Source organism: Salvelinus sp. IW2-2015, linkage group LG15, assembly GCF_002910315.2.
Source record: "Salvelinus sp. IW2-2015 linkage group LG15, ASM291031v2, whole genome shotgun sequence".
NCBI lineage: Eukaryota > Metazoa > Chordata > Actinopteri > Salmoniformes > Salmonidae > Salvelinus > Salvelinus sp. IW2-2015.
The window spans coordinates 44,297,628-44,313,542 of NC_036855.1; the positions used below are offsets into that span (position 1 = coordinate 44,297,628).

The window sequence follows — 15,915 nt, forward strand, 5'->3', positions numbered from 1 at the left end:
GTATGAGGGCCCGAGTCCACAGGTCGGGGTTGTGCTTACAGCCCAACACGTGCAGGACGTTTGGCAATTTGCCAGAGAACACCAAGATTGCAAATTCGCCACTGGCACGGCCCTCTGTGCTCTTCTGTTTCTGACCGTTTGAGCAGACACATGCACATTTGTGGCCTGCTGGAGGTCATTTTGCAGGGCTCTGGCAGTGCTCCTCCTGCTCCTCCTTGCACAAAGGCGGAGGTAGCGGTCCTGCTGCTGGGTTTTTGCCCTCCTACGGCCTCCTCCACGTCTCCTGATGTACTGGCCTGTCTCCTGGTAGCGCCTCCATGCTCTGGACACTACGCTGACAGACACAGCAAACCTTCTTGTTCTTCTCTATAAGAAGTTGCCGCTATTTATTATTTTACACCTGGGGTTGCTAATGCATTACTTTTACCCATTTGAATAAGAAACTCACTGAAATTGAAAAAAATCCAAGCATTTATATTTAAAATACAGTCTTGCTGTATCGAAGGCAAGTTTTTTTTTAGATGGACTTGATCTTTTATATTTGCCATCTGGGTCTTGTTTTAATAATATTGAAATCAGACCTTCCTACTGAGTTCATGACAGGCTACCATTTCTATAGGCGTAGTTAAAACATACTAATCATTGGGCTTTGAGTATATCAAAAAATGCTTGACATACCTGTACTGGTTTTCAATCAAGCCCTGGTGTTTTTCTAGACTTAAAKGATTTAATAGCCTCAAAGTTATTCTTATAGTTTTGCCTTCAGGGWGKACAGGAGGGGACTGAGCACGCTCCAGCGTTGAGGATCAGCGTGGCAGATGTGTTGCTACCAACCCTCACCACCTGGGGGTGGCCCGTCAGRAAGTCCAGGATCCAGTTGCAGATGGAGGTGTTTAGACCCAGGATTCTTAGCTTAGTGATGAGCTTTGAGGGCACTATGGTGTTGAACGCTGAGCTGTAGTCAATGAATAGCATTCTAACATAACTGTTCCTTTTGTCCAGGTGGGAAAGGGCAGTGTGGAGTGCAAAAGAGATTGCTTCATCTGTGGATCTGTTTGGGCGTAATGCAAATTGGAGTGGGTTTCTGGTATATTGGTGTTGATGTGAGCCATGACCAGCCTTTCAAAGCACTCCGTGTCTACGGACGTGAGTGCTACGGTCTGTAGTCATTTAGGCAGGTTACCTTTGTGTTCCTGGGCACAGGGACTATGGTGGTCTGCTTGAAACATGTTGGTATCATCCTGGTAATCCGTCTGGCCCCGCAGCCTTGTGTTGAGCTGTTTAAAGGTCTTACACACGTCGGCTACGGAGAGCGTGATCACACAGTCGTCCTGAACAGCTGATGCTCTCATGCATGCCTCAGTGTTTCTTGCCTCGAATCGAGCATAGAAGTGATTTAGCTCTTCTGGTAGGCTCGTGTCACTGGGCAGCTCACGGCTGTGCTTTGTAGTCTTAATAGTTTGCAAGCCCTGCCACATAAGACGAGCGTCGGAGCCGGTGTATTATGATTCAATCTTGGACCTGTATTGACGCTTTGCCTGTTTGATGGTTCGTCACAGGGCATAGCAGGATTTCTTGTAAGCTTCCGGGTTAGAGTCCCGCACCTTGAAAGCGGCAGCTCTACCCTTTAGCTCAGTGCGAATGTTGCCTGTAATCCAATGGCTTCTGGTTGGGGTATGTACTAGAGGTCGACCGATTTATGATTTTCAATACCAATTTACCGATTTATTGGAGGACTAAAATGGGTCGATAACGATTAATCGGCCGATATAAAAAAATAAAATAAAAATTTCTTTTTAAATGTGTATTTGTTATAATGACAATTACAACAATACTGAATGAACACTTATTTTAACTTAATATAAATATATCAATAAAATCAATTTAACCTCAAATAAATAATGAAACATTTCAATTTGTTAAATAATGCAAAACAAAGTGTTGGAGAAAGAAGTAAAAGTGCAATATGTGCCATGTAAGAAAGCTAACGTTTAAGTTCCTTGCTCAGAACAGTTAACATATGAAAGCTGGTGGTTCCTTTAACATGAGTCTTCAATATTCCCAGGTAAGAAGTTTTAGGTTGTAGTTATTATAGGAATTATAGGACTATTTCTCTCTATACGATTTGTATTTCATATACCTTTGACTATTGGATGTTCATATAGGCACTTTAGTATTGCCAGTGTAACAGTATAGCTTCCGTCCCGCTCCTCGCTCCTACCTGGGTCGAACCAGGAACACATCGACAAAAGCCACCCTCGAAGCAGCGTTACCCATTGCTCCACAAAAGCCGTGGCCCTTGCAGAGCAAGGGAACAACTACTCCAAGTCTTCGGAGCGAGTGACGTTTGAAACGCATTAGCGCGCCCCCCGAACTAGCTAGCCATTTCACATCGGTTACACCAGCCTAATCTCGGGAGTTGATAGGCTTGAAGTCATAACAGCGCAATGCTTCAAGCATTGCGAAGAGCTGCTGGCAAAACGCACAACATGCTGTTTGAATGAATGCTTACGAGCCTGCTGCTGTCTACCATCGCTCAGTCAGACTGCTCTATCAAATCATAGACTTAATTATAACATAATAACACACAGAAATATGAGCTTAGGTCATTAATATGGTCGAATCCGGAAACTATCATCTCGAAAACAAAAACGTTTATTCTTCAGTGAAAATCGGAACCGTTCCGATTTTATCTAACGGGTGGCATCCATAAGTCTAAATATTCCTGTTACATTGCACAACCTTCAATGTTATGTCATAATTACCTAAAATTCTGGCAAATTAGTTCGCAACGAGGCAGGCGGCCAAGCTGTTGCATATCCCTGGCTCTGCGTGCAATGAGCGCAAGAGAAGTGACACAATTTCACCTGGTTCATATTGCCTGCTAAACTGGATTTCTTTTAGATAAATATGCAGGTTTAAAAAATATATATACTTCTGTGTATTGATTTTAAGAAAGGCATTGATGTTTATGGTTAGTACAGTCGTGCAACGATTGTGCTTTTTTCGGCAAATACGCTTTTGTTAAATCATCCCCCGTTTGGCGAAGTTGGCGGTCTTTGTTAGGAAGAAATAGTCTTCACATAGTTCGCAAGGAGCCAGGCGGCCCAAACTGCTGCATATACCCTGACTCTGTTGCAAGATCAGTGACACAATTTCCCTAGTTAAAAGAAATTCATGTTAGCAGGCAGTATTAACTAAATATGCAGGTTTAAAATATATACTTGTGTATTGATTTTAAGAAAGGCATTGATTTTTATGGTTAGGTACACGTTGGAGCAACGACAGTCCTTTTTCGCAAATGCGCACCGCATCGATTATATGCAACGCAGGACACGCTAGATAAACTAGTAATATCATCAACCATGTGTAGTTAACTAGTGATTATTTGATTGACTGTTTTTTATAAGATAAGTTTAATGCTAGCTAGCAACTTACCTTGGCCTGTTACAGCAATCGCGTAACAGGAAGGCTCCTCGTGGAGTGCAATGTAAAGCAGGTGGTTAGAGCGTTGGACTAGTTAACCGTAAGGTTGCAAGATTGAATCCCGAGCTGACAAGGTAAAAATCTGTCGTTCTGCCCCATGAACAAGGCAGTTAACCACCGTTCCTAGGCGTCATTGAAAATAAGAATGTGTTCTTAACTGACTTGCCTAGTTAAATAAAGGTGTGTAAAAAAAAAAAAAAAAAATAATTCGGCCAAATTGGTGTCCAAAATGTTTTCCGATTATTAAAACTTGAAATCGGCCCTAATTAATCGGCCATTCCGGTTAATTGGTCGACCTTTAGTATGTACTTAAGGTCACTGTGGGGACGATGTCCTCGATGCACTTATTGATAAAGCCAGTGACTGATGTGGTGTACTCTTCAATGCCATTGGAAGAATCCCGGAACATGTTCCAGTCTGTGATGGCAAAACAGTCCTGTAGTTTGGCATCTGCTTCATCTGACACTTTTTTATAGACCGAGTCACTGTGCTTCCTGCTTTAATTTTGCTTGTTAAGCAGGAATCAGGAGGATAGAGTTGTGGTCGGATTTACCAAATGGAGGGCTTGGGAGAGCCTTGTACGCATCTCTGTGTGAAGTACAGGTGTCTAGAATTTTTTCCCTCTGGTTGCACATTTAACATGTTATGGAAATTTGGTAGAACTGATTTAATTTCCTGCATTAAAGTCTCCGGCCACTAGGAGCGCCGCCTCTGGGTGAGTGGTTTCCTGTTTGCTTATTTCCTTATACAAGCTGACTGAATGCGGTCTTAGTGCCAGCATCTGTCTGTGGTGGTAAATAAACAGCCACGAGAAGTATAACTGAGAAACTCTCTAGGCAAGTAGTGTCGCCTGCAATTTATCACAATATACTCTACTTCAGGCGAGCAAAATCTAGAGAACTTCCTTAGATTTCGTGCACTAGCTGTTGTTTACAAATATGCACAGACCTTACCCCCCTGTCTTGCTGTTCTATCTTGCCGGGGCAGCGTATATCCTGATAGCTGAATATCGACGTCGTCATTAAGCACGATTCCGTGAAACATAGGATATTACAGTTTTTGATGTCCCGTTGGTAGGATATTCGTGTTCGTACCTCGTCTAATTTATTGTCCAATAATTGCACGTTGGCGAGTAGTATTGACGGTAATGGCAACTGTCCCACTCGCCTTCTCCGGGTCCTGACCAGGCATCCGGCTCTTTGTCCTCTGTACCTGCGTCGCTTCCTCTTGCAAATAACGGGGATGGCGGCCCTGTTGGGTGGAGTCGTGTTAATGCAGAATTGTCTTGTTGAGTTTTGTAAATGGTGATTTTAAATGTTTGCAATTTCTGCTCGGCATCAGACTAAGTTTGTGCTTCAGTTGTACTTCTAAACTCAATTCACAACAATTCACAAACTTGCATTCTATCAGCAGGCGGGGCTCTGATTGATGTGTAGCTACCTTTCGCCGGTACTTTTCTCGGTGTAGCCAGACTATTTTTCTCTGGTAAATTGCAAGATTAACTTTAAGCAAAACATTAGGAAATGTAGATTTCTATGATGGGCCTAAACATTAGAAATGGGATAGCCATGCATCAGTTTAGTAAAAAAATGCTTTTTCATTGTAAGCTTATTTACYTAMCAGCAACTCCAGACTCCACAAAGACACAGCTTGTAGACATGCTGCTGGAGAGCCAGTAATGCGTCAAATCGTTGTTCATTTGCATATTATCTCTCATTCACATTCGCTTGTAAATGTCCAAACTCACCAAAAAATGACATTTTGATAGCTTCTACTTATAGGTATAACTTTGAGCTGGATTGCCTCGTTAGCATATCTAGCTAACAGCCTCCTTGGAAATTCGCTATTGTGCTAATTTTGTTAGCATTCTGGTAATAGACGCCCAATGGGCTTGTTGGCATTTTTTGGGYGCCCCCTTGTGTACTTAGCTGGTAATAGTGTAAATCCCTTGGTGACAGAAGGATGGTATGACGATGCCCAACCCTAGTATTAAAGAGCTGAAAGGTATAAACATGTTTGTCTTTATGTAAGAAACAAACTTTTACATCAATTTATAGAGTAGAAACTCTTCATTAGGTTTTAATACATAGGCCAACACCAATCACCCACAACCAACTATTTTATCCTTTCCCAGGCCTTGCATCCAACCGCATGTTACAACACAATAAAATGCAACAGCAACAAACCATATATTCAGAGTCCATTTTGCAAAATTGACTGCTTTTCAGCTGATTTCCCACCCTTTATGGGCCACCTAGGGGTGTGAGTTCAATTCCATCATTAGTTGTGCTTTTAAATGGACACTAGATGGGGTAGTTTTTTCATACTGTAATTGATCTATCTTAGCTGTCAGCTTGTAAATATTTTTGCCAATTTACCTTCACCTTGTGCAGAGTTAGGGGTTGGAAACGCATGCTGGTGAAATTAGATTGCTTTAGCTACCGTTATGGAGTTCGCTAAATATTTTCATAAAGAAACTGATAAAACACACAGGTGCTAAATCAAGGTGACCTTACAAAGTTGAGGACAAAGAGCAAGAKTGTCCACAACTAAAGAATCATTGTGGGATCTGAAAAGACACTTATCCCAAAAGTATGATGGTGTACTTACTACCTGCACATGCTAAAACAAATTAGGTGGGTAGATAACTGTGTCATTGTAGCAATGAATTTATAAACAAAATTCGTTTTGTTCATTTTAGTTTTTTTTCTATACAATAGGCCATAATTGATTTTGGCCCATTAGGCCTGGCCTAACGTTCAAGGAGATTTCTGTTTTGATTGGGTTATTTTGCCTAAAAACCTTTTTAGGCCTACCTATAGAAAAATAAACTTCATCTTTGCCCAGCCTGGCAAGACTGGCCAAAAGGGTGTTTAGCATCCCCAGTGGCTCTGCAAGTGTGGAGAGGATATTCTCCGCTGCTGGCCGGCTCTCCAGGCACCATCGCATCAGCCTGAAGCCACAGACTGGCAAAACTTGTGTTTCTAAAAATGAATTCAAAGCCACTAACAAGTCATTTTTCGTTGAATTTGTATTTAATATTTAAGTCAGAGCCTATATGCACAATTTTCACACCAAAAAAAATGACTTTTTAAAATATTTATCGCTTATCATATACTTTAAATTATTCTTCATGTTAACTAGTATAAAATATATGGATAATTGTGCACATTTTCCATAATTTTCACCCTAATTATTAATTTACAAAGTACACAGGTCAAGAATTTTATTCTGAAGGATTCCAAAAATCCATGACCTGGAAGTACTTAGTTATTCTTGCCTGCTTCACAGTGGTCTTGCTATGTTAGGTTACAAGTATGGATACGCTCAAAACATAGGTGTAGCTTCAGGAAGGGATACATGTTCTTGTAGATACAGGAAGACCACATATATTGTTGAAATGGATTCTTTACTACCTTTTTTTTGTTTACAGATAACATGTTCTCTCCAGCTATTTCCATACTAGCTAGCATGATATCTAACTTGTCAAGAAGTAGCTAGCTAGCTAAGCATGCAGCTAACTTTGGCTAGCTTGTCACTCATGCGAGCAGGTTCCTGTATTTAGTTTGAGGTGGGGATAGTTGCCTCAATATTATGAGGAAAATAAGAATGCAGATTCATTTTACACTGACTGATTACCCTTCCATCAATTTATCCTGCTAATGACAAGACAAACATGTCAGTTTCTGTCTAGAATAACACACTTAGCTATCAGATCAACATAAGAATCCCTGTGTCCTTCACAGCCCACCTGCACATTACTATTTTTACACAACTCACTGCTTAAATTGKCCATGTATTATTGCAAATGCCCAACAGTTCACATACAGCTGCACCGRCATAGTTGAGCCCAACCTGTGTATGTTGTCATGAGTAATGAAGATTCTGATGCTACACAACACATACTAGACTAACATTGCCAACACTCGCATTAACCAGAGCGCTCAGTCATCTCTTTGACCAGTAAAGCAAACATAACACAGTTCAACATTGTGCATGCAGTATTCACATCCCTGGAGGATCAGTGRTGACACTCATTAAATAGTACTTTCATGCCCTTAAAACCAATAATGCAATTTAATATTGACAGTTTTCATTACTCTGTGTATATGCAGGTGCTGGCTGTGACWTCAGTTTGCTTTGCCCTGTTTTTTTGTTATGTATCAGGCTGTCCCTTTCACTCTAACTCATTACACATTTCCTATATAATCACACAACMTCTCWATCTTTTGCAGGTTAGGAAACAAACACCGCTGRCAAGTGAAAACCAAAGCCCCTCTGGAGAAAGTTTTCCTGTGGATCATTTGACTGCAGTTTGGTTGAAGTGAAAGGAGTCTCCATCCCACTCTGTGATTGTTTTGGAGAGACAGGCGAGTTGTGTGCTAAAGGACTGCGATGCACCGCTTAAGGACTTGCGCTGCCCGGCTGCGRCCGCTGACAGCCTCTCAGACTGCTCAGAACTTTTCACAGCAGAGGCGTGYGGCCGTACCAAGGACTTTTCAGCCATTTAGGTGCTACACCGCACCTGTGGCTGCCGAGCCTTTCCTCAATGGAACAAGCTCCAATTATGTGGAGGAGATGTACTATTCATGGCTAGAGGACCCCAAGAGTGTTCATAAGGTAAGGCCCTTTACCCCCGGAGGAGTGGGGTGCTCTATGGGCATCCAGCTCCTATAGAGTGAGATGTTCCTGCACTTTCTGTCTCTGGGGGGGATGTAAATGCAGCTTTGTTAACACATCGACAATAATTAGCCCAGCATATGTGACTCACCACCTGGATTCGGTCTTATGTAGCAACATTTGAATTTCAGTTTTTTTACATTGGATAGAAGTAGAAACTCAGAGCTACAAAATGGTTATCATACACTGCATTTGAGGAAACAATGGGAAAGTAATTCTGCTTTGAAAGCTGATCACCTCGTTATTGAGAGAACAGTCTTTCAATGTTTTGGTACTACTATTGGAGAGGAGAGCCCTTCTTTGTCTATACCCATTCAGCATTGTTYACACCCTCTTAAGCCTTAGCCACACCCATCTCTTTGAGGGTTGATCCCACTGTTCTGTACAAACTTGCCAGCTACTTCCAGACATCTMARAGAGAGCGAACAGCTCACTGAACATTACTCACGTTATCTGTGGTTTCACGTTCAGAGCGCACACTGGACGCTCTGGCCAATAAGTAGGGTTGTTCTGAAAGCTCTGACCTCACATCGACAGTCAAGCACCTAAGCTAACTGGCTAACATTGGCTAGCTACTTCCAGACACATAATGAGAGATCACCCCACTCTGACCGTTTTACTTGCCCTAGCASAGCTGGTTAGGCTTTTTTCATGTTATCCAGAGCGTTGGTGACTGTAACTGTGCTGTTGTCAACAATTGAATAACGCTTTGTAGACGAAGTTCACTGACACCAGACATATTCAACGGGTGTTGAGCTTTCAAAAAGGCATCAGTTATTCTGCGCTCTGGCACACTAAGACGAGAGTCTTTTGTTAAGAAATTTAGCTAGCTAGGTAAACAATGAATCCCAACGCATGACGTAACATTAGTTAGCAAGCCAGCCAGCTAACGTTAGCTAGCTAGCTAACAGTACACTTTAACTTGAAATGAAAATACTTTGTCAAAATTAGAGTGGAGTCTTTTGTTAAGATATGTAGCTAGCTAGCTAAACAATGGACCATAATCACAACTCATGACATTACTACCTTGCGTGAATGCAGGTAGCTAACCAACCAGGTTCTATGGCTATAACTAGTTAAGCAAATGTGTCTGAGATGCAAAGAATAAGATCATACACATAACGTTAGCTAGTGACCCAGACAGCTAATGTTAATTTGTTAACAGTACACTTGAAATTAAACCACTTTCTGTCAAAATTAGAAACGTGAAATATCTGAATTTTACCAGTATACATTATGGTTGGATGCCTCCTGTGTGATGCCATGCATGGTTGCCTTAGTTTTACGATGTTATCCAGACTTTTGTTTTTTCCATCTCCTTAGCTATCATACTCGAATTCTACTTTCAAAACTCGGTTCTCCAGAAAGTGGAGAGCATACACATAACGTTAGCTAGCAAGCCAGCCAGCTAACCTTAGTGTACTGTTAGCTAGCTAACTTGACATTAGGTTTATGCAATTTTACTATGTGGATATTTTTTTTTTTAAGCTGCGTTTGACACGATTACCTAAACATAYTGACCAGCTCCAATAGACAGACGCCTGCTATGTGGCAGACCAATCCAAACTTATCTCTCGGCATGTCCAGCCCACTCATCTCAGCCAATCATGGCTAGCGGGAAGGTTGCTCACTTTTTCTGTGGCTAACCAGCTAGGCTCTTAATTTAACAATTTTATTCGTATGTACAGATGGCATACAAGTTTGATATTAAGGTTCACATGTTCGAGAAGGCATTTCTGCCAAAAAACAMATTTTGGTCAAATATTTTTTACTTTCAAACAGCTCTCCTGTGAAGTCGTGACTTGCGACATATGCCTAGTTTCCTGAATCGGGTCACAGAGGTAATTTTTTTTGTTCATTTTTAAAAACTGCTAGCAATACCAAGCAAAAAAATATTTGGAGGCTACATTCCTGAATGTGCCCATTCTACATCTGTATTAAACAGGTTTTGAATTTTTTGTTAAAGGCCCAGTGCAGTCAAAGTGAACATCATGTTTTTTGTGTTATTTTTTCACTGAGGTTGGAATAATACTGGAGAATTGTGAAGATAATGCCATTTTAGTGTAAGAGCTGTTCGAATAGACTGTCTGAAATTTCAGCCTACTTAGGTGAAAGGGAGTTTTGGCGTTCCATGGTGACATCACCATGCAGGAAATTAGTTAACGGTGAATTTTACTCTGGCTCTGCCACAGCATTTCGTTTCTACTAAATTAGCAACATTACGATTTTGTCATTAACATCAACTTAATCCAAACACCAAGCTGGAACGAGCGCATCTTCATTTCACTGGTAGAATTGGGAAGTTTCGACTTCCTGTTTATTCATCTGTTCATAGTGAACTACAAAGTCCACTATTCGTAGAAACGACATTATTGCGTGTTGGCTGTTGTTTACTTAAAATCTCAGAACTTCTCTAGGCATTTTATACGTTTTCATTTTGTAACTTATTTTACCCCCTTTTTCTCACCAATTTCGTGATATTCAATTGGTAGTTCGTCTTGTCCCATCGCTGCAGCTCCCGTGCGGACTAGGGAGAGGCGAAGAAACACGACCCTGCCAAGCCACACTGCTTCTTGACACAACATTTGTTCCTTCTGACTGTGCTAATTACAAATAAGCACAAAAATGAGGTCCCGTTCTACATACCAGGTATTTACCCCAATGCTGCCAGTGGTTTTTCGGCTATCAAGAATGATACTTATATCCTTATGGTGACCAAAGATTATCAGAAGTATTTTCAGGCTGAACAGATGGGGAATCCATTTCGACGAGACCTGAGAAGTGATGCGGTACCATTGTTTTCTCCCTTCAAAACGAAGATTTTMAATTACAGTAGAGGTAACATAACGTTAGCTGGACTAGGTACGTTAGCTAGCTAACGTTACAGTCCTGAAAGCCATCAACTAAATCATATAGCTAGTTACCTTTTGAATACGCACTGAAAATCATTTTCCCGCATGCCATCGTAGTCACTTCTAGACTGGTAGCTAGCTAGATACCTTCTGCAGAGTAAACATGTTTGTCTGTTCGTTCTGCCTTTTGGACTAACATTAGCTGATGTAAGCTAGCTAACGTTAGAAAATAAGAGTAACTCAATCTGGTAGCCATCTATTCCACCCTTGTATGGAAAACGCTCTGTTACAAAAAAATAGATTTGTCGAAATAGCTAACACGCTCTCGGTGTGTTGGTAGTAATGATAAATAGCTATGGGTGGTAAGTTGGTTCTCAGCTGGCTAGCAATCTAATGTAGCCAATGTAGTGATGCTAACTCGCTGATAATATTGAAATGTCCATGTTAGGTGTGCTAAGATAGACAATTTAATAGAGCTCAATACAATTTAGTGGGGTGATTTTAAATTGTGTCTTTGTTGTAGGTGGTACATCATTTTATTCCACCAGCATGTGTTTCCAACCCCTTGCTCTGCACAAGGGGAAGGTAAATGGGCAAAAATATTTGCACGTTGACGAATTACAGTAAGCATGGCATAAACATGAATTGGGAAGCTTTTGCATGAGTTTGTGTTGTGGGGTTACAGCTAGTTAGATGTAGCTTGAGGACCACAGCGTACCTTCCATACCAATTTAGTCTACCCCTTTTCTCTTTTGACCTTTTCACTTTGTAAAACTCAGGTTATCTGGAGTCCTTCCACGGGCCCTGCTGAAAAATGCCCCAAAGCGGCGTCATTTTTTGTAATTGAGTCTGAGGGAGGGGACACACCTTGCAGTTAAGGAGCACAAGATTGTGTGACAAAAATTTGCAAGGCACAATGTCAAGACTACAACCGCTTCATTCTTCTCTCTGGGGGCTGCATCACAGTGGTAGGTGTGTCACAACAGACCCTGGTTCAATTCCAGGTTGTATCACAACCAGCCGGGACTGGGAGTCCCATAGGACGGCGCACAATTGGCCCTGCGTCGACCGGTTTAGGGTTTGGCCGGGGTAGGCCATCAATGTAAATAAGTATTTGTTTTTAACTGACTTGCCTAGTTAAATAAAGGTTAAATATATAAAAAAATATGTATATTCTCAAAACACAATACAAAGACACGTCTACAAAAATCCCCTGCTGCTATTGAGAAGAATGAACTGTCAAAGTCAATGGGCAGGGGGAGGTTTACAGATCTTTTACAGGTCGTTGAGGTGAGGAATGGGGTTTTGGTTGTACTTAGACAGTATTGTTGTGAATGAGAACGATTGAAAGGTGCCATTTCGCCTCAATCTCCCATACACAACAATACATTAAACTGCCTTAATGTTGCTGGATTCCAGGAAGAGTAGCTGCTGTKTTGGCAGGAGCTAATGGGGATCCTTAATAAATACAAATACATACTGTTTAACTTCTTATGGCTGCAGGGGCAGTATTGAGTAGCTTGGATGAAAGGTGCACAGAGGTGCCCAAGACGTCAACGCGCTTGCTCCTCAGTCGAGTTACTAATATATGACAATTTTATTAGTATTGGATAGAACACATCTGAAGTTTCTAAAACTGTTTGAATTATGTCTGTGAGTATAACAGAACTCATATGGCAGGCAAACCTGAGGAAATATCACACCAGGAAGTGGGAATTCTGAGGTTTGTAGTGTTTCAACTCTTTGCCTATCCAAGATACAGTGGAAATGGGGTCATATTGCACTTCTAAGCGCTCCACTAGATGTCAACAGTCTTTAGAACCTTGTTTGATGCTTCTACAATAAAGGAGGGGGGAATGAGAGGGGATTTAATTCAGAGGTCTGGCAGAGTGCACGAGCTGGTCACGCACATTCAGGAACGCTTGCGGTTCCATTGCATTTTTGAGACAAAGCAATTCTTCGGTTGGAACATTATTGAAGATTTATGATAAAAACATCCTCAAGATTGATCTCATACTTCGTTTGACATGTTTTTATGAACTTTCGCCTGGACCTGCCAGCCGTGATAGTTTGGATTGTGTAATAACACGCGAACAAAAAGGGTTTGTTTACATAAATATGGACTTTATCGAACAAATCAAACATTTATTGTGGAACTGCGGAGTGCATTCTGATGAAGATCATCAAAGGTAAGTGAATATTTATAATGCTATTTCTGACTTTGTTGACTCCACAACATGGTGGATATCTCTTTGGCTTGTTTGGGCTCTGAGCGCTGTACTCAKATTATTGCATGGTGTGCTTTTTCGGTAAAGCTTTTTAGAAATCTGACACAGCGGTTGCATTAAGGAGAAGTTTATCTAAAGTTCCATGCATAACACTTGTATTTTCATCAACATTTTTAATGAGTATTTCTGTAAATTGATATGGCTCTCTGCAAAATCACCGGATGTTTTGGAAGCAAAACATTACTGAACGTAACGCGCCAATGTAAACAGATTTTTGGATATAAATATGAACTTTATCGAACAAAACATACATGTATTGTGTAACATGAAGTCCTATGAGTGTCATCTGATGAAGATAATCAAAGGTTCGTGATTAATTTTATCTCTATTTCTGCTTTTTGTGACTGGCTGGAAAAATGGCTGTGTTTTTCTGTGGCTATGTACTGACCTAACATAATCGTTTGGTGTGCTTTCGTCGTAAAGCCTTTCTGAAATCTGACACGTTGGCTGGATTCACAACAAGTGTAGCTTTAATTTGGTGTATTGCATGTGTGATTTCATGAAAGTTGAATTTTTATAGTAATTTATTTGAATTTGGCACWCTGCATTTTCACTGGATGTTGGCCATGCGGGAGGCTAGCGTCCCACATATCCCAGAGAGGTTAATTGCACTATAATGATGACAAAGGGTGCCCACAAACTGTTAAGGCCTACATAAAGCTGTCCTGACAGTGGAGCTTTTCTTTCAGCCCCATGGAGTGAATCCTTACCACCGCTACACCTGGCTATCAGCGGAGCGTTGTCTGGTATCAAAGTTCATTCAGCCTCATTTACTCTCTTAAAAAAAAAAAAAAAAAACTGCCATTAGGTACCGAGATGAGATCCTCAGAGGCCCTTGTGAGACCATATGCTGACACATGCACATTTGTGGCCTGCTGGAGGTCATTTTGCAGGGCTCTGGCAGTGCTCCTCCTTGCACAAAGGCGGAGGTAAGCGGTCTTGCTGCTGGGTTGTTGCCCTCCTACAGCCTCCTCCACGTCTCCTGATGTACTGGCCTGTCTCCTGGTAGCGCCTCCATGCTCTGGACACACGTGACAGACACAGCCAAACCTTCTGCCACAGCTGCTTGATGTGCCATTCCTGGATGAGCTGCACTACCTGAGCACTTGTGTGGGTTGTAGACCTCCGTCTCATGCTACCACTAGAGTGAAAGCACCGCCAGCATTCAGAAAGGGACCAAACATCAGCCAGGAAGCATAGGAACTGAGAAGTGGTCTGTGGTCACCACCTGCAGAACCACTCCTTTATTGGGGGTGTCTTGCTAATTGCTATAATTTCCACATTTTGTCTATTCCTTTGCACAACAGCATGTGAATTTATTGTCAATCAGTGTTGCTTCCTAAGCTGGACAGTTTGATTTCACAGAAGTGTGATTGACTTGGAGTTACATTGTGTGTTTAAGTGTTCCTTTATTTTTTTGAGCAGTGTATTTTGTCCCCCCACACCAAACGCGATCACGACACGCAGGTTAAAATATCAAAACAAACTCTGAACCAATTACATTAATTTGGGGACGGGTAGAAAAAACATTATCATGTATGGAAATTAGCTAGCTTGCACATGCTAGCTAATTTGTCCTATTTAGGCTAGCTTGCTGTTGCTAGCTAATTTGTCCTGGACAATTAATCCACACACAAACACGGTCAACCGAATCGTTTCTAGTCACCTCTCCTCCTTCCAGGCTTTTTCATCTTTGAACTTATATGGTGATTGGCATCTAAACTTCATAGTATTACCACGACAATGTCAAAATTGTTCGTCTTTCATCACCCACGTGGGTATAACCAATGAGGAGATGGTAAGTGGGTACCTGCTTCTATAACCAATGAGGAGATGCGAGAGGAGGACTTGCAGCGCGATCTGCGTCAGAAATGGAAGTCCTTCTATTTTAGCCCTTGGCAACGCAGACGCTCGTTGGCGCATAATTGAATAACATGGATTTCAAATATTATTTTTCAACGCTTGCGCACGCGATGTGTCTGGTCTGGTCAGCATGTCCATGTCTTTTAGATATTTTTGGCAGATGTTACTATGGATTACTGAAGTATAATTACAAGCATTTCATAAGTGTCAAAGGCTTTATTGACAATTACATGAAGTTGATGCAAAGAGTCAATATTTGCTGTGTTGACCCTTCTTTTTCAAGACCTCTGCAATCGCCCTGGCATGCGGTCAATTAACTTCTGGGCCAAATCCTGACTGATGGCAGCCCATTCTTGCATAATCAATGCTTGGAGTTTGTCAGAATTGTGGGGTTTTGTTTGTCCACTGCCTCCTTGAGGATTGACCACAAGTTTCTCAATGGGATTAAGGTCTGGGGAGTTTCCTGGCCATGGACCCAAAATATCAATGTTTTTTTTCCCCGAGCCACTTAGTTATCACTTTTACCTTATGGCAAGGGTGCTCCATCATGCTGGAGAAGCATTGTTCGTCACCAAAGCTGTTCCTGGATGGTTGGGAGAAGTTGCTCTGTGAGGGATGTGTTGGTACCAATTCTTTATTCATGGCTGTGTTTCTTAGGCATTGTGAGTGAGCCCCAACTCCCTTGGGCTGAAGCAACCATGTTGGCATGACACAGGATTACGTAGCGTCACCATCTTCTCTTTGCC

At 41.6% G+C, this 15,915-nt stretch overlaps 1 protein-coding gene across 3 annotated transcripts in view; it reads left to right on the plus strand.

The window, feature by feature from the left end:
• Positions 1 to 15,915, plus strand: part of ogdha (oxoglutarate dehydrogenase a) — a 90,003-nt gene that overhangs the window by 6,133 nt on the left and 67,955 nt on the right. For all 3 annotated transcript variants that reach the window (XM_024003337.2, XM_024003335.2, XM_024003336.3), the window contains exon 2: positions 7,722 to 8,106. In XM_024003337.2, the coding sequence (XP_023859105.1) occupies positions 7,882 to 8,106 (225 nt within the window). In that variant the 5' untranslated portion in view covers positions 7,722 to 7,881. The remainder of the gene's footprint in view (positions 1 to 7,721; positions 8,107 to 15,915) is intronic.